General features: G+C 30.6%; 1 protein-coding gene across 1 annotated transcript; it reads left to right on the top strand.

Moving 5' to 3' along the window:
- Window positions 1–16,637: 16,637 nt before the first annotated feature.
- Window positions 16,638–17,913, top strand: LOC112744437 (thioredoxin H2). The gene is made up of 3 exons (XM_025794063.3): window positions 16,638–16,899; window positions 17,015–17,137; window positions 17,616–17,913. Exons 1-3 carry the CDS (start codon window positions 16,750–16,752, stop codon window positions 17,745–17,747), a joined length of 405 nt encoding a protein of 134 aa, XP_025649848.1. The 5' UTR covers window positions 16,638–16,749; the 3' UTR covers window positions 17,748–17,913.
- Window positions 17,914–23,804: the final 5,891 nt, after the last annotated feature.

The raw sequence follows: 23,804 nt of genomic DNA, 5'->3' as shown, positions 1-23,804 counted from the left end.
TCTGCCTTTGTATAATTCCTGATGAATTTTTTTACAGGAACAAATTTAAATTAAGGATAAAACACGTTGATAAACCAAATTTATTATAATATTACATGAAATTAAAAGTCTCAAATCAAATAAAGTTACATATATATTTTTGTATATAATTCTATATAAATTAAATTCATTGAATTTGAATTATGCATTATAATACTAAATCGAATCAATCTGATTTGAATTAGTAAAAAATAATATAAATCAAAATAACTAGCTTTGATTTATATCGGAATGAAATTCAAAATTTCTATGATATTAGCCAATTCAGTAATTCAATACAACTAATTTCGAATTAGTACATGGTATTGTGGCACATAGTAATTCGAATGAACTAAATTTGATTTATACAGAGACATGTTATGGTAGTAATTCGATACAAATTAATTCGATTTAGCTACGATATCACTATATATAGAATTTAAATTCACTTGTTTCGAATTACATTTCACCAAACTAAAAATCCACCTAACACAAAAAATTCTAAAAAACTAAGAAAATCTAAACTACAAAATTCAAACTGCGAAAATGATAGACGACCCGAATCGAATCTATTGGTTGGACGGAGTTGTCCATATTGCTGTAGTGTCCATGAAAAAATTAATGAATGAAATTTAATTTCATTTATTTTCTTTAAGAAATAAAGAATTATTAGTTATGTTAAATTGCTTAGAAGTTGATTAGACGCGTTATTAGAATTTTTAAACTTCAAATACTAGTTAGACTATTGATTTAGGGGTAGTAGTTTGTTCGAATATTGAAACTACAAATGCATGTTGAATGAGGTATAACTAAGTATTAGGACGAATAGTGATAACATGTTTGGTTAGAATTTATAAGTAAATATTTAAATGTTAGAAGTTTAACGCGGTTAGAAATTTTGTTGGAATTTAATTGAATTTAATTTAATTTAGGTTTCAAGTGTTGGATTAACTAAGAAGCAGAGGATTAGCAAGGATTTAACATGATTTAATTTATTTAAAAAATTTAATTCTTAAATATTATATTAACGAGGCACTACAAGTTTAGTTATAGTATAGGTTTAGCTTTACGTCCAGAATATTAGACTAACTATGTGCTGTTAATATTTAATTTAAATTGAGTTAATTTGATTTATTTTATTTTAATTTAATTCGTAAATATTAGATTAACTATGTTCAGGTTATATTTTATTATAATTATCCATTTAACGTTATTTTTGTTTTCTAAATATTCATGGTTCTAAGAGAATTTTTTTAATCGTCATGCAGTTCACCGATGTATCACCAGCATGAGGAGGCAGCACGGTATGTCCCTAAGCGAGAGGAACATATCGTACACGCAGACGGCCGGTTTAGCACATATCGCGAGGCTCAACGACCACTGATTTAGGTTGGATGAATCACTGGTCAGTGCATTTGTTGAGCAATGGTGTCTGAAGACGCATATCTTCCACATGTCATTTGGGGAGTGCACGATTACGCTACAGGATGTGGCATACCAGTTAAGCCTTTCCAACGACGCACAATACGTCAATGGATGTCTGACAGACTTCGAGTGATACCTTGATGGCAGCCGACCTGCATGGGATTGGTTCGACGAGTTATTGGGTGTGTTGCCTCCGGCAGACTGCATTGACAAGTTCACTGTGAAGTGCACTTAGATGCTGGAGACATTCAGTGACGACCTTCCACAGGACACAAATGAGGAGACAGTCAGGAGGTACGCGAGGGCGTACATCATGATGCTATTATTGATACAGCTGTTCGATGACAAATTCGTTATACACATGCATATTCGGTGGTTACCGTACGTTGCAAGATTAGAGGACATGAGCGGATACAACTAGGGATCAGCCGCTCTCTCGTGGTTATACATATGCCCGTGCCGTGTGGCCAACAGGAATATGGTTAGGTTGGCCAGTCCGTTGCAGCTCCTTCAGTCATAGATCTTTTAGCAGTTCCTGGATTTCAGACCTAATGGGTTTGACATCTTTCATTGACTGTTGGCAATGAAGTTCTTACCGTTTGTGGTTGTCATGTCTAGTAATATATATTAAAGATTGTTGTCATTGTTCATTACTTGTTTTGGGTGTCAGGTGGTCTAGTTACCAGCCAATGTTAAGCGAGAAGGGACCGAGATTGGTGGTTTTCTAGTACCTTACAGAGATGGCACGTTCATTGGACGGACAGGGTGCAACACCTGTTATGGTTTGACGTTTTGCCAAACCCTGGACCTTCACATTTGTACTTGGAGTGGTGGCATGAGCATGGCAGGAGATTCTTGTTGCTTGAGCTCCTCTTCGATAACCCCAGGGCAGTTGCAATTCTGGTCGAGGTGATGCAGAGAGGTCTAGGACAGGTTCCTGATATGGATCAGGTGGCTGATGTCCCAGACAGACGTCGTATTGAGCGAAAGCGTCATGTTGGGAAACTTTTGAGTCAGCGTGAATGGAGGTGGCTCCACGATGCGATTGACACATTGGAGGGTAGGAGTCGAGGCCGTAGAGGAGCTACGGGTCGTGGCCGACAGGGAGGGAGGGGTATTGGTCGACGTAGAGCTCGATGTGGAGGGAGAGGCAGAGATGATGATGAGAATGGTGGGGACAACAATGGTGATGGTGACGATGATGGTGAAGATGATGATGGAGGTGATGGCAACGATGACAGTGGAGATGGAGGTGGTAGAAGAGGGCACGACGGTGAAGATGCTCGTGGGATGGGTAGTGGGTATGAAGGAGGTGAGGACATGATGGTGGAGATGCTGATGGACTGGGTGGTGGGTATGGAAGAGGTGGCGGGGGCCCTGATGGCAAACATGATGGAGGGATGGGTGGGGTTTATGAAGGAGGTGAGGGCGGTTCAGGTGGTGTCAGAAATGTTGGTGTAGATTGTTATGATGATGGTATAGAGGCTGGTTATAGAGGTGGCGGGGATGGTGGCAGAAGGTTTGGTGATTATTTTGTCGGAATTTTCAACAGCGATGAGGCTGTACACGAGAGCCAGACATACATTAGCCCAGGTGAGATGCTATCATACTTACTTGGTAGTGAGAAGTTCCTAGTAAGAGGGAGAAGTTCTGTAAGAGCCAAGTGAGAAACTTCCAGTCGGAGTTGTCTCGGCCACAGTAAGCTCAGAATTATCCTTGTTGTACAAAATCACCGTGAAACATCTGGATGCCTTCAGATTAGCCTCTATTGCCTTCATCAGATGCTGACTATACTGTTGTCCGGTTCTTAACTTTGCCTTTGCCTCTCTTCTCTTGTGAACAAATAGCTCGATCAATCTCCCATAGGTGGACTTCACTAACAAACAAACTGGAAGGTTTCTTTCACCTTTTAGTACCGAGTTTACATACTCGAAGATATTAGTAGTCAAACTCGATCTCAGTCTTGGCGTAAGCAACATTCACTAGAAATCTCCGTCCATCCTTGCCCTTAAAACTTAGGACAAAATTTACCGCCATGTGTCGGATACAAAATGTCTGGTATGCACTAGGTAGAACCGTGAAAGCCAACCACCATCAAGAGCCTCCAAAGCAGCTTTGATCCCGTTATATCTATCCGATATGACTAGATTACCCGGCTGATGCGTCACATGCGTCTGAAGGTGAGATAGAAAGAATGACCACGACTTTGCATTCTCATCCTCCACAAGTGCAAATGCAACATGAATGATTTTGGAATTGCCGACCTGAGCAATCGCAACGAGTAGTGTACTCTCATATTTTCCGTACAAGTGGGTCCAATCAACACTAACCAATGGCCTACAATGCCGAAATACCTCGATACATGGTGGAAATGTCCAAAAAAACTAATGAAAATAAGATGATGACTCATCGACTTGCCCACTAACTCGCACAGGACTCGTCCTCAACATTGCAAAACTACTTAGCATCGTGATCTGCACACCCAATATCCATCGCGGCAACTCATTATATGACTATTTTCAATCTCCGTAAATCTGTGCAACGGCCTTCTACTTAGCCAACCAAACCATCCAGTTAGTCAGTCTAAAACCGAAATGTACCTCTGTTGCATTCTGTAGTACCTTGATCGACATGACAGCATCATCTCTAAGCATGGGTAGTATGAAAGCCGATATCACATGATAATCAAGCATCCTGTGATCACTAGATATGGATGTGGCCAGACAAGTATGAGGTCCATTGTACCGTTTTACTTCCCAAATACCTCTGCGCTGGTGAAGACTAATCCGAATCAATCAAGTGCACCCGTTGCCAAACTCTTTACACTTCCCATAGTACTTGCGATGATCGAATTCCAACACTTTGTACTCAACCCCACGGGGTATGCTATAAGTCTTCACGCTTAAGACGACATCCTCTTTATCCTGAAACTGCTTACCAACTTGGAACTTAGCTAGAGCTCCTGTATCATGTGTATCTCTGGCCCCAAATCCAAAAGGTACCCCCGGTAACCCCTGCTGTGTCATGGCATCAACGTCCAAAGTTGAAAAGTGCGGGGGTACTACTGAGTTCCTGAACTAGATGCTCCACCACTGCCACCTGGAATACTCCTGCTATGTCATCATCACTATCATCAGCAATCGTGGTGAGTTCCACATCATCATCATCATCATCATCATCATCATTATCATCATCTCGCAGTACATCCTCGACACCATCCGATGCTCCACCTGCTTCGAAAATCGGGACCATAATAGGAGTACCGGCCATCATAATCACAAGCTCACCGAAGGGTCGATTATCACCTATTTTTCTGTCACAATTGCAGTTTAGATCAGCTGCGAAGAATGGAGATGTATCCAAAACTGTCTCAAGTGCAATCACATGCACAAATGATGAGGCACCAAGAGGCATTGAACCAGAAGCGGCTGGTATTGTTGAAGATTGAGGATTCTGGTTCGAATCTTCTGAACTACAGACCACATATACAAGCTTGGCCAGTAGCTCAGGGGTCCTCACCTCGGAAAACTAACGGTGACAATGGAACAAAACTTGCAAATCTTCGTCACTGTCTATGACGAAGGAATCATACGTACTTCACACCATCACGCAACACAAAAATCGGAATCCTATAGAATAATTTCTCCACCTGTTTCACGCAATACAACCCCAGTTTTTGGATTATAGTATTCTGAAACTCGGTGAAACTCATAAAAGATTTGAGAAAAATAATCAACAAATCCTTATCAGTAAATTTTGTTCCAAATCACGTTTCTTCTTAATCAACCCTCTATAGTACACCAGAACTAAAAAACTATCATCGCTAGCCATTGTGAGTCTCACTATGATGAGGAATTCACGTTCAGCTTGTATTTATATACGTTAGTATCAGGATAAATCAAATTTGGTACATTTGATGTACTAAGTAAGTGTAAATCGAATTGAATTCATTCGATTTAGTAGTGCATCATATAATTCGAATCATGTTGATTCGATTTAGTACTATCAAGACTAATTTGAATATAATTAATTCGATTTATATAAAATTCTAGTGCACCATGTCATTCGAATCAGATTAATTCGATTTATTACTATAATACATCATTCGAATTCAATGAATTCGATTTATATAATTATGCACAAAGACATACTCGTAACCGTATTTAATTTGAGACTTTCATATAATATTGTAATGCTTTTGATTTATCAACATGTTTTATCCTTTAAATTACCACTTAAATAATATTAAATTTCATTATATTGTTTTGCAAAAAAGAAATATATTCATAAAAAAGATGATATTTTATTATTTGTTTAAAGTTTAAACTGCTCTCTCAAATTTGATTCTACTCTATAATTTAACAATCTAAAATATAGCCCTAGTGTTTCTAAATTCTAATGGAAGCAGATATGTTAACCCACCAAAAAGCCATATCTACCTACCTAAATCTTACTCAATCTTTTCCCCTAAGTTTACGGAGTTGAAATCTCAAAACTTGGATGGAACAATAGTATATACTAAAATAATCACTAAAATTAATTATTAATATAAAATATATATTAAAATATAAAATATATATTAAGTATATATTTATATAAAAATATATACTAATTTATTTTAATAAATAATTTTAATATACAAATAATATTTTTATTGACCTACTCTATATGGTTGACAGTTATGTTTGCAGTTTGCACGATATCCTTATCACTATACCATTTATCCCTTCCAATAAGCAACTAGGAAAAGGAAATTTTTGAAAGAAGCTCTGCCATTCCACACACCACACACCACACACCACCCTCCCAGACACACCATAAAGTGCTCGGAAGCTTCTATGAAAATAATCTCCTTCGTGCATCATGCAATGCCAACACCTACGATGACATCATTATATACTTCAAAAATATTGGTTCTTTTTCCACTTTATTTTCAGGAATACTGAAAAATTCTCTTGCATCTGTAATTTCCCACTAGTTTTGGTCTTTTGGACCGATTGATTACGTGTTTAGATAAGATCATATATAATTTAAAAATATTATTTATATACTAAAATTAATCATCAAAATTAATTATTATATATTTATATATAAAAATATATATTATTTAATTTATTTATAATATATATTTTATATTTTAATAACTAATGTTAATATACACTTAATATAATATTATAATGACATAAAAAAAAGATCAAATAACCAATGATAAAAAGAGAACACAAAAAAGTTTAGCTATTGTTCTATCCTTAAAAATACTACAATAATCCGAAAGTGATACTTTTATTGTGATGGTCAATTTTTGTCCGTATTTAAAAAATTAAATAAAATTAATATTATGTTTTTTATTCAGTAAAAATTTTTATATACAATTATTTTTATGTAAAATTAATAGTTAAAAATAATTAAATAATAATTTAGTCAAATTAAAAAATTTATCTAATGATTTTTAATATCAAATTCATATAAAAATAATTGTATATAAATTTTTAAGTGAATATTCTATTCGATCCTGACAATTATTTCGAAAGGACAACGAGGTCTTCAAAAGATAAAACACCCAATCCGGTTTCTCATCTTTTTTTTTGGGACAGATTAACTCCTGTGCAAAAAAAAATAATATTAACTTTTTTTTTAGCATAAGAACCTCGTTGTCTTTTTGAAGTAATTGTCAGGGGTCGGATTAATTTTTTTTTGTCAAAAGACTTTGTTGTCTTTTAAGATAATTGTCCGGACTGTTTTTGAGTTTATTTTTTAATTTTTCACCTTTTATTATTTAATGTTATTTTCTCGGATCTTCTTATCTGATCCCAACACCCTCCGCAACTCTTCCAGCCCTCATTTCTTCTCATTTTTCTCCAATACGGTCTTCTTCAGCTATTCTAATTCCGGTAGATGCTTCTATAAGATGCATTCTGATGTTTTTGATAAGATTCACACTAATGAGATTTATTTCATAAAAAAGTTAGGGTTACATGTTGATTTCGTTAGACAAGTTCCTGTTATAGGTAATTTGGATAGTCCTTACGAATAGGTTATTGCGTTTTATGGGTATTGATTTTTTCATAAAAAGATTTTTTTCTGTCAAATTATGAATTCTAAATATATATTTGAGGAGATTAAAAAGAGAAAGAAGAAATTGGTGGATGATGATGAAAAAGAAGAAGAGATAAGAGTTTTAAAAAGAGAGATTAAAATTTTTTATTTTTAAATTGAAATCGAGTGTTTTTAAAATTATAAAAATTTAAAGTATGATGAGTAACTTAAGTAATTATAATCATTATTAACTGGTACATACATCAGTGTTTAATCTTAACTCTAAGTAATTTAATTGGTGGTTATTTTTGTTAAAATTAATCTTTTTTTAGAAATTTTTTATCGATATCTTTCAAAATCTTTTTTGTCTAGCGTCTAAATCTTTTGAATACCAAATTAATAGTTAATTCTTAGAATTTAATTTTGATACATTATTACTGTAAAATAATTTTATATGTGTATTTAATTACTTAATATCACATAAATAAAAATAACTATCTTTTTTCTTGATCATTATGATCATCCAAAAAAATAAATATAATTATATAATAATATAAAACGTTCTATATTGTCAATACATCAAAATTAAACTCTAACTCTTATAATAACAAGGAGTAAAGTTGAGAAGGCAATGGCTTTTAGCTGATTAAGATGCCTTTATGGCTTTGTCTTTGTGTGTGTTTCATGATCTAGTGATGAAGACTTTGAGGTGCATTGATCCACCAATCACCGATAGTACACTGTAATCTTTTTCAATTAACTATTAAGATTTAATTAAAATTTTTAAAAGTATTAACAAATTTATAATCCTAAAATTAAACAAATTTTATTGGTAATAATGTTCTAACTAATTTATATATAATAAAATATTTTTATTTTCATTTGTGTGATCTTAAAAATAAACAAAATTATTTTAGCATTACACATAGTTTTCCTAAAAAATTTTCTCCCTAATTTTAAATAAATAATTAATATATATATATATATATATATATATATATATATATATTAAAATATATATATATATAATCGCTATTTCCAAATAAATATAGTTATATAGTTATTTGGGAGTTGGGACTAGAAAGTGTTATTGTAATGCACACAACCTATTATTGATTGATATAGCAATCCATCACATAATATCTACACTAGTGCACCTTCATATTGTAGGGTGTACCATGCACATGGATGAGAAAGGAGCATGTTAAAAACAATCCCTATCAATTCTCAACTTCTAAGATGCTTACCAAAAGGACCCAACACGGAAACATCATTGCCAATTGCCAAGAAGCCACACTCCCACTTTCTAAGAAGCCAATAATGTAAATGTTTTCATATTTAAATTGGACAACCTCCCTTCATAGTGTTCCATCTCCAATTCACTTCACTCTTTACATTAAACACACACCAAAATGATCACAAAAACAAAGGGGAAAAAGGGTTCTTCTTCTACTACTCATATTCCTCTCTTCAATTCCAATAATGTTAGGTCCAATTTTCTTGACACTGATAATAGTGTTCTCTCCTTATTGCAATTCTTAAGCATGGCCTTTTGTTGTGGTTCCACAATCTATAGTTCATGGATCAAACGTGACTTTCAAATGCTAACCTTTGTTACCTTTGTCTACTTTGTTCTCTTCATGTCATATTTTTGGTCTTGGGTGTACCAGAGATTGCCACCATCAAGTGAGGAACATCCTAAGAATCATCGAAGGCTAAATTTTGTTATGTGGGTTTTGGAGAGTGTCATCATGTTTGGATTTTCCTATGCTTTCTCTAAATTCATGGGCATGGCTGCTTCTATTTGCATCTTTGTGATTTTCATTGTTGCTAGAACATTAATTTTGTATGCTTCTTTGTATAATTAGTACAATGGTTAGTAAGATATATAGGTGCTTTGTGCACTTATAATTCTTCCCTTAATCTTTTGTAAATTAAAAATTGGTTATTATTCCCTTAATCTTTTGTAAATTAAAAATTGGTTATTAGTAAAATGGTTTGCAGTTTATGTTTGAATTTGCAGAGGAAGATACTCAAGTGAGTGATTATGAGAATGAGAATGAGAATGAAAAAAGTGTATTACACTCCAATTATAACCATTTATTGTTACTGTTCTTGTGTGAATAATCTGGACGTAGCCTCGACTACAGGAGTTGACGCCGAGCTTTAACTTTTAATGCCGAGCTATAGGCTGAGATAATCCAAGCTCTTCGTTCAGAGATATCACATCACGGAGAGTATGAAAGGAGGAGTGTACCTGCAAAAGGCACTCCAATACTTAAGTTAGTACTGAGAATTCAGTGTCCCGTTTGAGGATAAAATATCATACCTTTATAGGTTATGTGAAGATGGTCGGTTACATTCTATTGATCATCTGAATTGAAGAGAAGTTTTTAGGTTTTAATGAGTGATAATGTTTGGTCGGACGTTTTTATTCTAGGATATAGTCCGTTGAGTCTGATTGTAACATATAACGTCGAGTTATAACGTAAAGTGTCGAGTTATTGTATATAATGCCGAGTTATGACATCGGATTTGTAACAGCCGTATCATAGCCCCTAGGTTTAGCCTGGGAATACGTTTTAATGAAGTAGGTTGAGTTTTTAATGAATCATAAGTCGGCCATTGAGTAAGTTTATAACTCGGCCATTGGATTAGCCTTGGAGCTAGGGCTGGAAGTGAGTCAAGCCAGCTCATGAGCCAACTCGAGCTCGACTCGTTAACAGCTCGATAAGCTAAGCTCGTGAGCTGGTGAGCCAAGTTTGAGCCTGAAATTGAGCTCATAAATTAAATGAGTCGAGTTTGAGCTTGGATAAGCTCAGCTCATTAGCTCGTGAGCTGGTTCGATTATATATATATATATAACAATCTTAATTATTTAATATTTACATTTATTTTTTACATATAATTTTAATATAGGACATAAATAAAAAATTTATAATTTATTGATAGATAAACAATATATAAAATTGATATTTTCAAATATTTTTTAAAATATATAAGTTATAATTTATTGATATAGAATTATAGATTATGTATTTATGTTTCTCTTATTTGAGCCAGCTCGTGAGTTTTTGGTGAGCCGAGCTTGAGCTTAAGAAATAAGCTCGATTGTTAATGAGTCGAGCCATGAGCCAAGCTCAATTTTCGTGAGCCGAGCTTGAGCTTGGTCTAGCTCGACTCACTTCCAGCCCTACTTGGAGCCCCCAGTTCAAGATACTTTATTAAAACAAGGAATAAAATATTTTGAATTTCAGACGTTATTTGAAGTTAACGTGTATTGGAAAGTGTAGTAGTATTTGTCATTGATTGTGTCTTTGGTTTTTTTCAATGTAATTTTGAACCATTGATTTAATAGATACAACGGTTAGGATTTTTCGTGGAACTGAATAGATAATTTGAATAGTTGCTGAGACGATTTTGATAAAATGAATTGGTTGGGAGAGAATATTGCGTTAGTTCACCTTTGTTTGGTGATTTGATTGAAGATTGAGTTTGATTGCGCATGTATAAACGACGCGACTTTGAATTGAAGAATTATCGCGAATGAGCGTTAGTTCACCTTTGTTTGGTGATTTGATTGAAGATTGAGTTTGATTGCGCATGTGTAAATGATGCGACTTTGAATTGAAGAATTATCGCGAATGAGCGTTAGTTCACCTTTGTTTGGTGAATTGATTGAAGATTGAGTTTGATTGCGCATGTGTAGATTGAGTTTGATTGCGCATGTGTAAACGATGTGACTTTGAATTGAAGAATTATCGCGATTGAGCGTTAGTTCACCTTTGTTTGGTGAATTGATTGAAGATTGAGTTTGATTGCGCATGTGTAAACGATGTGACTTTGAATTGAAGAATTATCGCGAATGAGCGTTAGTTCACCTTTGTTTGGTGAATTGATTGAAGATTGAGTTTGATTGCGCATGTGTAAACGATGCGACTTTGAATTGAAGAATTATCGCGAATGCGCGTTAGTTCACCTATGTTTGGTGATTTGATTGAAGATTGAGTTTGATTGTGCATGTGTAAACGATGCGACTTTGAATTGAAGAATTATGGCAAATGAATGTTAGTTCACCTTTGTTTGGTGAATTGATTGAAGATTGAGTTTGATTGCGCGTGTGTAAACGATGCGACTTTGAATTGAAGAATTATGGCGAATGAGCGTTAGTTCACCTTTGTTTGGTGAATTGATTGAAGATTGAGTTTGATTGCGCATGTGTAAACGATGCTTCTTTGAATTGAAGAATTATCGCGAATGGATAAGTGTTTGTGCTTGTATGATATGTGATTGAATTTTTTGACTGTTGATAGTCATAGTCATAGTTTGGAAGATAGATGATATGGATCTGATGATAGTTGATATAGATTTGACTATGACTGATAATGATTGATATAGAACCGATAATGATTGATATAGCTCGGATAATGATTGATATAAATATGAAAATAGAGATAATATATATAAATTTTAAAATAGAAAAATAGATATAGATTAGCAAATAGAGATAACAGATATAAATTGGCAAATAGAGATGATAGATATGGATCGGAAAATAGAGATGACGGATATGGATCAGAAAAACAGATATAGATCGGCAAATAGATATAACAGATATATATTTGCAAATAGAGATAACAGATATAGATTGGCAAATAGAGATGATAGATATAGATCGGTCTTTTTTGGGCCTTAATGATTTATTATATGACCTTTGTTTATAAAGGTGCAGGTAAATTTGAAGCCATTGAAAGGAAATGGGGCCTATAAAAAGAAGGGCGTTTATTTTGAGGCCCACGGTGGGCGCCAATTGTTCTTGTGTGAATAACCTGGACGTAACCTCAGCTATAGGCTGAGATGATCCAAACTCTTCGTCCAGAGAGATATCACGTCAGATAGAGTATGAATAAAGGAGGAGTGTACCTACAAAAGGCACTCCGATACTTAAATTAGTACTGAGAATTCAGTATCTCGTTTGAGGATAAAATATCATACCTTTATAGGTGAGATGAAGATGGTCGGTTACATTCTATTGTTCATCTGAATTGAAGAGTAGTTATTAAATTTTAATGAGTGATAATACTTGGTCGGACGTTTTTATTCTAGGATATAGTCCATTGAGTCTAATTATAACATATAACGCCGAATTATAACGTAAAATATTGAATTATTGTATATAATATCGAATTATTTGTAAGGACAGTATCAGTTACATAAATAATACTTAAAATCAAAAGATAAAGTTATATAACTTTAATTAAGTGATTATATAAGTAATATTTAAATAACTTTAAATCTTATGGACTACTTGAAATTCCCCACCTTTTGAACTTGATCACACTTTCAGCCAACAGAATTGGAAATACTTTTTATAGTATTATACTCCAATTAAAACCATAAAGTTATATAACTTTAATTAAGTGATTAAATAAATAATATCTGAATAAGTTTTAATCTTGTGGACTAGTTGAAACTCTCCACCTTATGAACTTGATCACACTTCTAGCCAAATGGATCTGGAATGCTTTTTGGAAGAATATTATATGCATGATTTTTGTATATATTTATTTTGTATTTTTTATTTTTGATATTAAAAATAACTGACAAAAAAGAAAAAGGTAAACATTTTATTTTTTATATTGCTAATGAATCTTTTTCCTGTTCCTTCTGTCTTTTTTCCTTCTCTTTCTGGTCACACATAAGTACGTAAAATTCTTAAATACACTTTTTTTCCATATACTTAGAGTCACAAGAAATACTGTTTTCTGTTTTTTTTTTCTTTTAGTTTTTAAAACCAGCATAGCAGTTTCCATTAATGATAAAAGAGTATAGAAAGGACTCGTAGCATAAAAAAGGATGGAATTCTCAACAAAACAATAAAAATAATTAATACTAATACTAAACAATACTCTGAGTAAAAAGAAAGAAAACTAAACATACAAAAAAGCATAATCCAAACAACTATAAAATAGAAAAAAAAAAATCCAGTCAAAAGAAATGCCAGAACTAATTTCCCGCCTATCCTAAATTTCTCGCAGCCGTACGCTTACTTGCAATTTTTTTTGGCAATAAATGCCCAATCAGCAAACATAAAAATTATATTAAAATGATAAAATCTAATTTCTAAAATTTTTTATAATGTATATTTAACAATTCAATATTTTTATCATATTTTAAAGACGATAAAAACTCACATATAATTATTTTTTTGTGAAATTAATATTTAAAAATTGTTAAATAATTTAAGAAATATCAAAGACATATTTGTTATTTAATAATTCAAGAAATATTTTTTACTATATCTAAATTTTTGGAGAACATTGTTAGTGATTTTTTAAAACAAAATTGTCTCTGGTTGTATATTTCCATAAGTTTAAATTTTAGTATGTAGTTTTTTTCAAAAAATATTTAGTATGTAATTTCTGATTACAGGTATGTCTAAAATGAGCATAATAATTATGTTTTTATTGGATGTGCCACATTTATATAGATCATTAAATTTTATTAGATGAAAATCAAAGGCTGATATAAAAGAAGAACATTAATAGACTCTAATAAATACAAAATATCTTATTAGTACATAAATAAATACTTTAAATGATAATACTTTAATACATAATACTTTAAATAGTAACATAATCTTTTATTTTTAAATAATTAAATATAAAATATATAAATACAATATATATGAGTATTTTTTACTCATTAAAATTAATTGTTATGCAAAATTTTTTATAATATTAAAAAATTATATTAAAATAATATTTTAACTGTAACATAAAAATATAAAATAATTAAAATTTTATTTTATATTACTTGACAAATAATTAAATTATTATATTCAAAATTTATTAACTAACTAGTTTTGTTAAAGATATTATTATATAATATAATTTTACATCAAAATATTTTAAAAATATAATTTATTTAAAATATTATATATAATATATAAAAATATTAACCCTTTCATTTTTTTTCAATTTTTTTAGAAAACAGAATAAATAATAATTTTAAATACATGTCTATGACATTATATATTTATTTATATTAGTAAGACCTAAACTAATCAAAGTTATGTAATTAAAAATATAAAATATATAAATATAAAAAATATAAATATTTTTTATTCATTAAAATTAATTATTATGCAAAAAAATTAAAAAAATTATATTAAAATAATATTTTAAACTACAACATAAAAATATAAAATAATTATATTTTATTTTATATTACTTGATAAATAATTAGGTTATTATATTCGATACTTATTAACTAACTATTTTTGTTAAAAATATTATTGTATAATATAATTTTTATCAAATATTTGTCAAAATATAGTTTATTTAAAATATTATATATAATACATAAAAATATTATTATTTTTATTTTTTTAAAAAATTTGAATAAATAATATATATCAATTACGTATATCAGTATATGTATTATATGTGTATTAATAGTGACTGATATAAAATAGGTATATATTTTTTTATTCTTTAGACTCTTTAATATATATGTCACCTCATGGCTCTCTTTTCTAGTATTTTTTATTCATATTTATTTTGTTGTAATATTAAATAGATAATAATTTAAAATTATTTTTTAAATTTAACATTTATAGTTTCATATATATAATATTCATAATTATATATTTATAATAAAATTATTTTTATTTTTATTATTTTCAAATTTTTTTCTAGTTAAATTTTTTATTCTCTAACTCGACCATACTTTTATATTTATATATGAGAAATTAGTGTACAAATGTCTTTTTTAAAATATTTTTATCATATATAATTTAATAAAAATATATTTTGTTAAATCCAAAAATAAAATATATAATTTTTAGTTTTAATGTAACAAATTTAATATGTTATCTTATTTTAATGTTATTATATTATTATAATTATTTAATATATAAAAAATTAATAAATAGTATATATATATATATATATATATATATATATATATATTAAAAAGATTATCACATATTTTATTATATAAAAGTAAAAGTTTTTTGTTCTAAAAAAATATAAAATAGATAAATATAAAAAATATAAGTATTTTTTATTCATTAGGATTAATTATTATACAAACTTTTTTATAATATTAAAAAATTATATTAAAATAATATTTTAAACTACAATATAAAAATATAAAATAATTAAAATTTATTTTATATTACTTCACAAATAATTAGATTATTATACTTAAATTTTATTAACTAATTATTTTGTTAAATATATTATTATATAATATAATTTTTTATCAAAATATTTATAAAAATAAAATTTATTTAAAAATTATATATAATACATAAAAATATTAACTCTTTTTTTGTTTTTTCACATTTTTTTGAAAAAAATAAATAAATAATATAATTTATTTTTTTTCAATTTCTTTAGACAAATTCATATAGGTGTAATTACATATAATAACTGATTTGTATTTTAATTCAGATAGTATATAATATATATTATTTTAAAAAATGTATAAAAAAAAATAGTGTATTTATGTGATTATATTTTTATAATAGCCTGATTTTGTATATAATTTTAATTTTTTTGCATAATTTTAATTTGTTTAAGTCTTACTAATATTAGTAAATATATAATATGATAATCATGTATTTATAATTATATTATTTATTTTATTTTTCTTAAAAAAATAAAAAAATGAAAACGTTTATATTTTTAAAATATTTTGATAAAAAATTATATTATATAATAATATTTTTAACAAAAATAATTAGTTAATAAATTTTAAATATAATAATATAATTATTTATCAAATAATATAAAATAAAATTTTAATTATTTTATGTTGTAGTTTAAAAGATTATTTTAATATAATTTTTTAATATTATAAAAATTTTTACATAATAATTAATTTTAATGAATAAAAAATATTCATCTTTTTTGTATTTATATGTTTTATATTTAATTATTTAAAAATAAAATATTTTATTATTATTTAAAGTATTGTATTAAAATATCACTATTTAAAACATTTATTTATATAATAGAATATTCTGTATTTAATAGAGTCCATTAATATTTTTATTTTATATTAACCTTTAATTTTCACTAATCAAATCTAATAGTATATATAAATGTGATACTTCCAATAAATACATAATTAATTATTCTGCTCATTTTGATCGTACTTTTTTAAAAAAAGATATTCAAAATATCTTGCATATAAAACGGCCTAATAACAATAACTGTAGAATAACTTTGTGAACGCAAAAGAAAAAGAGGAGAACAAAAAATGGGGGGTGTGCTGTCTGCGGTGCTCGGCGGCGATGCTGCAGCGGCCACGACGGAGGGAGGCTCGGCGGAGGACTCTCATGTGAAATCGTTCCATTCCTCCCCTCGATTTCAGCTCCATTTCAACGAACTCAAAGATTCCTCCAAGCTCGTAACTTCCTCAATCTCTCTCTAGATCTCCGATTCTCTTAACTATTTTTTTTTGGATCTGTCTTTTTTTGTTTCTGATTATTGTTGCTGTTGTTTATGTGCTTTTAATTGAACAGGTTGTGATAGATTTCTCAGCTTCGTGGTGCGGACCATGCAAGTTCATTGAACCGCATATTCACGCCATGGCCGAAAACTTCTCTGACGTCGAGTTCATCAAGCTCGATGTCGATCAATTACCTGTGATTCTCTCTTTCTCTCTCTCTCTCTCTCTCTCTCTCTCTCTCTCTCTCTCTCACACACACACACACACACACACACACACACACAGAGACAGACACACGTAATTAATCTATATGCTAGTTTTCGGTTGATTAGATGATACAAAATTGTAGTTAGTTTGCGTTTTACACTTTAGAGACTAGTTTTATGACTTGTTGATTAGATTAGGGCTTAGAGAGTAAATTGACTGTGATTCCATTCTTTTTAGAAATAAATTGATGCTAAATAATCAGAAATTGTGGAGTTCCGCATATTGATGAACGAAATAGTTGTTACAAGTTTGTTGAAGATGGATCAATGATAACAATTCTAATGGTTTCAGGATGAAAATAAGGGGTTTCTCTTTCTGTAACTGAAGAATACCAGTCTTTTTTCTTTCTTTCTTCTCATGATGGTGTCTTTATGTGTGTGTGTTTTTTTTTTTTGGAAAAAAAAAAGGATGTAGCAAAGGATTTTCAGGTTCAGGCGATGCCGACATTTGTGCTGGTGAAGCAAGGAAAGGAGATTGATAGGATTGTTGGTGCAAAGAAGGACGAGCTTGAGAAGAAGGTTAAGCAGTACCGAGCCTAATTTGGTCCTGCTTGAATTCCTCATTCTTCAGCTATGTATCGTACTATGGTTCCCCTTTTCCATGACTAAACTAAAATCATGATGATTATGATTATTGATTTGCCTCCAAAAAACATAAATGATTGGGCCCTTGCTTGACAAATATACATAGTTTAATATTGGTGTATGCCTACATATCTTCTATTTTCTTTTTTGGTTTTCCTTTCACTGCAAGTGTTTGATGAATTGAGTTGTGTGGCATCCTTCAACTTAATAAATATCGTAGTTTTATGCCTTGTATGTGATAATAGGATTAGATCTAGATATATGAGATGGAACCTTTGACCATGAGTTTTGTTGGGCGTGGTAGCATGCTGTGATGGATATAAGTGGTTTTTTTGTGGTTTGGACTAGGATATATGTACATATTTTTCAGTTTAACCCAACTGAACCTATCTAGGTTAAGAAATGGATGTATATGGCTGTGCCTAATGTTCAACCTCGGGAGTTGTGACTCGAAACCAGAAAACAAAAAGTGAAGAGGAGACAGAGAGAGTTGAGAGAACAGAGAGTTTTTAGGGAGAAGAGAAAGGTGAGATTTAGCATCAGCTTTACAATGGTGAATCACACATTTCAAAAGGGAGAAGTGTTGCTTCTATAGTACCTTCAGCTATCTAACTTCACTTACTAATAATCTCTTGTAACTAACTCAGGGTTTTCACCTTGCTATATCTTGTAACCAAATTAACTGTCATAACTAACGTGGCTGATCCTAGTTTACTTGCACAGTAAGAGAAGCCTACCCATACCTAATAAGATTTGAAGATTAAAATTATCTTTTGGTTGCGGACAACCTTTGAATGGTTCACTTTATCAAAGTACAATTTTGGCGATCGAAAATGCTTGTAATAAATTAACAAACAGAGCTCATTTGAACTATAGAAGTACCTATTTAGGGGTAGATCATAGATATGCAGTAAGTTAAGTATATATACATTAAGTACCCAAGTATGAAGTACATCCATGAAATTGTTGAAATGGCTTATATGCAGGTTTAGGATTTAGGGTAAGGATAGTATTTAGCACCCAAACATAGTGGAATAAGTAGCTTCCCATCTTGGCCTCCATCACCCAGTTTACTCTGCATCTGCATCCTTGATTATTGCTCCAGTCTGTTTATAGTTTTTCCTCTATTCTCCTTCTAAGTTCCTACAAGATTTTGAGACAAGTGGGAATATTAGTGGAAAACATATTCCTCACTCTGAATTTAACACCAGGAGATTCGGTATCACAATTTAATGTACGATTGTTATTAATTAATTGTGTATTTAAATTATTTTTAATTAATAAAACAAAGAAAATACGTATTGGTTGCTAAAAAATATTAGCGTCAAAATGATATCTACTAAACTATAATGGGTATACCCATAACAGGGTTGTTAAAAATATAGGTCTTTTTTATTTTCATTTATTCAAAATTTATATTATCTAATGTATTCATTATTTTAGATGAGTATTTAAATATAAAGGGTATATTTTTGTTTTCTTTTTTCTTTTTACTGATGTGAAAAATTATCATTTCATATGTATGGGACCTTTTTTTTTTAATTAAAAATAGCTGCACTAAAAGGTGCATGTAAATTTACTATAATATATGAGAGATCAAATTAGCGTTATAACAAGTTAATAATATCTACGTTTTTTAATTTTATATGAATTTATTATGTTAACATTAAACATAGTTTGTAGCAACATAGATAAAAGAATTTATTTATGTAACCATATTTATAATATTATAGTAAACAGGATTTATACGATCGAACCAGTATCAATTTCATAAGTTCACAAATTAATTCATCTATTATATTAAAATTTAATATTTTAGAAGATGTTAGTTTATGTCAAAAGTCTAAATTTTAATATTATATATTTTATTTGTTATGTAAATTTTATTTTATAAAATTATGAAACTAAAGTAGGTGCTAGAGAAAGCTAATGGCATAAATTTGTTAAGTTCCCTATAAAATTTATGTCACGCTAAATTTAGTTTTTAACAGCGTAGAAAAAATATCATATTTAAAAGTGTATATCAATTATACTTATGAGTGTGAAGATTGAAACTATCATGTGAAATCTAAGAATTTTTTGTATATTCATAAATAAATAAAATTGAAAAAAATTTGAAATATATATAATTTTTCTCCTGTACAAAAAGTATCAGACGCTAAGTAAATTCATATTTGTGTGAATTAACTTTGAATCAATACGTATATATTAAATGAAAGTCAAACATGTTATAAGTTTATACAAATATACAAGAATATTTGCAAATAATATGTATTTGTTGTAAAATAAAGAAGTATAAATAGAATACTCTAGTATTAATATTTACTAATATAATATTCTTAATATAATAGAGATAGTTTATATATATCTATAATGTAAAAGAGAGAGAAGTATTGACAGTATATAAGAAAAGTATAATATTAAAAGAAAGAGAGAAGAATGTTTTATTGCTGTGTGTAATTGTTTCTCAGTTGTTTCTCTATTTATAGACAAAGGAAGATTTACATTTTTAAATTTCTTTAATACATTCATCTTTGAGAACATGAGCCTCCCATAATAAATGGCATCTACATACTCATTCTTATCATAACACTCCATGTCTCCCTCTTAGATGGCCATTTAGGATTATGTCTCGTTAAAACCTTACTAAAAAAATCCAATGGAAAAAATTTTAGTGAAGGAAAAAGAGTACAATATCCTTTGTGATGGGGACAGCCTCATTAAAAACCTTGTCAAGAAAAATCTAATGAAAAAAACCTTACCAAGGAAAAAAGAGTACAGTCTCCTCCTCTTGTCGACATCATTTAATGTCTCGAAAACGGCGCATTCCAATCTGATGTACCAATCTTTCAAAAGACGATTTTGGGAGTGACTTTGTAAATAAATCTGCCAGAGTATCACTTGAGCGGATCTGTTGGATATCAATTGTTTCTTGATTTTGAAGATCATGAGTGAAGAAGAATTTGGGAGAAATATGCTTTGTTTTATCACCTTTAATGTATCAACCTTTAAGTTGAGCAATGCATGCTGCATTATCTTCAAACAGGACACTTGGAGCTATTTTCTGATCAATTAGTCCACATGATGACAAAATATATTGGATCAAACTCCTGAGCCAAAAACACTCGCGACTTGCTTCATGTATCGCTAGTATTTCAGCATGATTAGAGGATGTTGCCGCAATCGTCTGTTTTGTGGACCTCCATGATATAGTTGTACCATCATATGTGAACAGGTATCCTGTTTGAGATCTCCATTTGTGAGGATCAGACAAGTATCCTACATCTGCATAGCCAACTAATTATGACTTGGATCCATAGGGATAAAACAATCCCATATCAACCGTTCCATGAAGATATCGAAAAATTTGTTTGATTCCATTCCAATATCTTCTGGTTGGAGAGGTATTATATCTTGCTAGTAAATTCACAGCAAATGATATATCGGGTCTTGTATTATTAGCAAGATATATTAGCGCTCCAATGACACTAAAATATGGTACTTAAGGACTAAGGATATCTCCATTTTCTTCCTTAGGACGGAATTGATCCTTTTCCACATCCAAAGATCTTACGATCATTGGGGTACTTAACAGATGTGACTTATCTATATAAAATCTCTTCAAGATCTTTTTCATGTATGTTGTTTGATGAATAAAGATCCCAATCTTTTTATGCTCGATCTGCAGGCCGAGACAAAATTTAGTCTTTCCAAGATCTTTCATCTCAAACTCTTCTTTTAGAGTTTTTATAATTGTTGGAATCTCTTCAAGAGTTCCAATGATATTTAAATCATCAACATACACAGCAATTATAATGAATCCAGATGCAGATTTTATGAAAACACATGGACAAATATCATCATTCTTGAATCCGTTCTTGGCCAGATACTTAATAAGACGATTATACCACATTCGTCCAGATTGCTTTAAACCATATAAAGATCTTTGCAATTTAACTGAGTATAACACCTTGTGAATATTCATTGGATGGTTTAGATATCTTTAGTCCTTCAGGGACTTTCATATAGATATCACGATCTAATGAGCCGTATAAGTAGGTTGTTACCATATCCATTAAATGCATATATAGTTTATGATATACGGATAAACTGACCAAATAACGCAATGTTTATTGCATCCACTACAGGGAATATGTTTCTTCATAATCTATACCGGACCTTTGTGAAAAACCTTGTGCTACAAGTCGAACTTTGTAGCGTACAACTTTATTTTTCTCATTTCGTTTTCTCACAAATACCCATCGGTATCCAACAGGTTTTACATCTTCTGGTGTACGGACTACAGGTCCAAAAACTTCACGTTTTGCAAGTGAGTCTAACTCAGCCTTCATGGATTCTTCCCATTTTGGCCCATCATTTCTTTGTCGACATTCTTTGATTGATCTTGGCTCAAGATCCTTACTTTCATGCATGATATTTAATGCCACATTATATGCAAATATTTTATTGATAATTGTCTTATTTCGGTCCCATTTCTCTCCTGTAAAGACATAATTTATCGAGATCTCGTCATTTTCACAATTTTCAGGTACCTGAATGTCTTCTAGCGTTAAAACTATATCAGAATTTTGGACAACTGCAGGTGTCTTTACTATGTCTTTTTCAACAGGAATAGTATTTACCTTTTTTCTTTTTCGAGGATTTTTGTCTTTGAAACTGACAGGTCTGCCATGCTTCTGGCGTGAATTTACTTCAGTGGCAATTTGTCCGACTGGGACATCAACTCGAATCGAAGTATTTTCAGCCGGTATATATGATTTAGTAATCCTTTTCGTATCAAAAAATGCATTAGGCAATTCATTTGCTATTCTTTACAATTGTATAATCTTTTGAACTTCTAGTTCACATTGCCCTGATCGAGGATCTAAATAAATCAAGAATGATGCATTCCAATTAAGTTCCTTTTCAGGAAACTTATTCTCTCCCCCTAATGTTGGAAATTTTGATTCATCAAAATGACAATCCGCAAGTCGGTTTTAAATACATCTCTAGTTTGTATCTCAAGATACCTCACTATAGAGGGAGAATCATATCCAACATATATCCCTAATTTTTTTTGGGGTCCCATTTTAGTGCAAGAAGGTGGTGCAATGGGAACATATATCGCACACCCAAATATTTTTAAATGGTAAACATTTGGCTGCTGGCCAAAAGCTAATTACATAGAAGAGAACTTATGGTAACTTGTTAGTCTCAAACGAATAAGTGCTGCGGCATGTAAAATAGCATGCCCCAAACCGAAGTTGGGAGTTTTGTTCTCATAAGTAAGGGTCTAGCAATCAATTGGAGGCGTTTAATAAGTGATTCTGCTAACCCATTGTGTGTGTGAACATAAGCTACTGGATGTTTAACACTTATTCCATTAGCCATACAATAAGCATCAAAAGTTTGAGAAGTAAATTCACCAGCATTATCAAGACGAATTGCTTTGATTGAATTTTCTGGAAATTGTGCTTTTAATCGAATAATTTGAGCCAATAATCTCGCAAATGCCAGGTTGCGAGAAGACAATAAGAACACATGTGACCATCTCGAAGATGCATCTATTAGAACCATAAAATATCTAAAAGATTCACATGAGGGATGAATAGGTCCACATATATTGCCTTGAATCTTTTTTAGGAATTCAGATGACTCAAATCCAATCTTTACTGGTGATGGCCTTAAAATTAATTTCCATTGAGAACATGCAGCACAACAAAATTCACTAATTTTAAGAATCTTCTGGTTCTTTAGTGAATGTCCATGGGAGTTTTTAATAATTCTCCGCATCATGGTTGTTCCCGGATGGCCCAATCAGTGGTGTCAAATTATAAATTTATTTGGGTTAGTAAACTTCTGGTTTACAATGCCATGTGATTCAATTGCACTAATTTTAGTATAATACAACCCAGATGAAAGTGAGGGTAACTTTTCTAATATAACCTTTTTATTTGAATCATGGGTTGTGATATACAAGTACTCATGATTTCCCTCATTCATTGTCTCAAT

Source organism: Arachis hypogaea, chromosome 14, assembly GCF_003086295.3.
Source record: "Arachis hypogaea cultivar Tifrunner chromosome 14, arahy.Tifrunner.gnm2.J5K5, whole genome shotgun sequence".
NCBI lineage: Eukaryota > Viridiplantae > Streptophyta > Magnoliopsida > Fabales > Fabaceae > Arachis > Arachis hypogaea.
The sequence above is the reverse complement of the archived record's forward strand: the minus strand, read 5'-3'. Positions and strand labels throughout refer to the sequence as shown.

Coding starts and splice junctions, on each gene's coding strand:
- LOC112744437 (XM_025794063.3), top strand. CDS start 16,750: ATGGGGGGTGTGCTGTCTGCGGTGCTCGGCGGCGATGCTGCAGCGGCC. Junction 16,900..17,014: donor TCAAAGATTCCTCCAAGCTC/GTAACTTCCTCA, acceptor TTAATTGAACAG/GTTGTGATAGATTTCTCAGC. Junction 17,138..17,615: donor TCGATGTCGATCAATTACCT/GTGATTCTCTCT, acceptor GAAAAAAAAAAG/GATGTAGCAAAGGATTTTCA.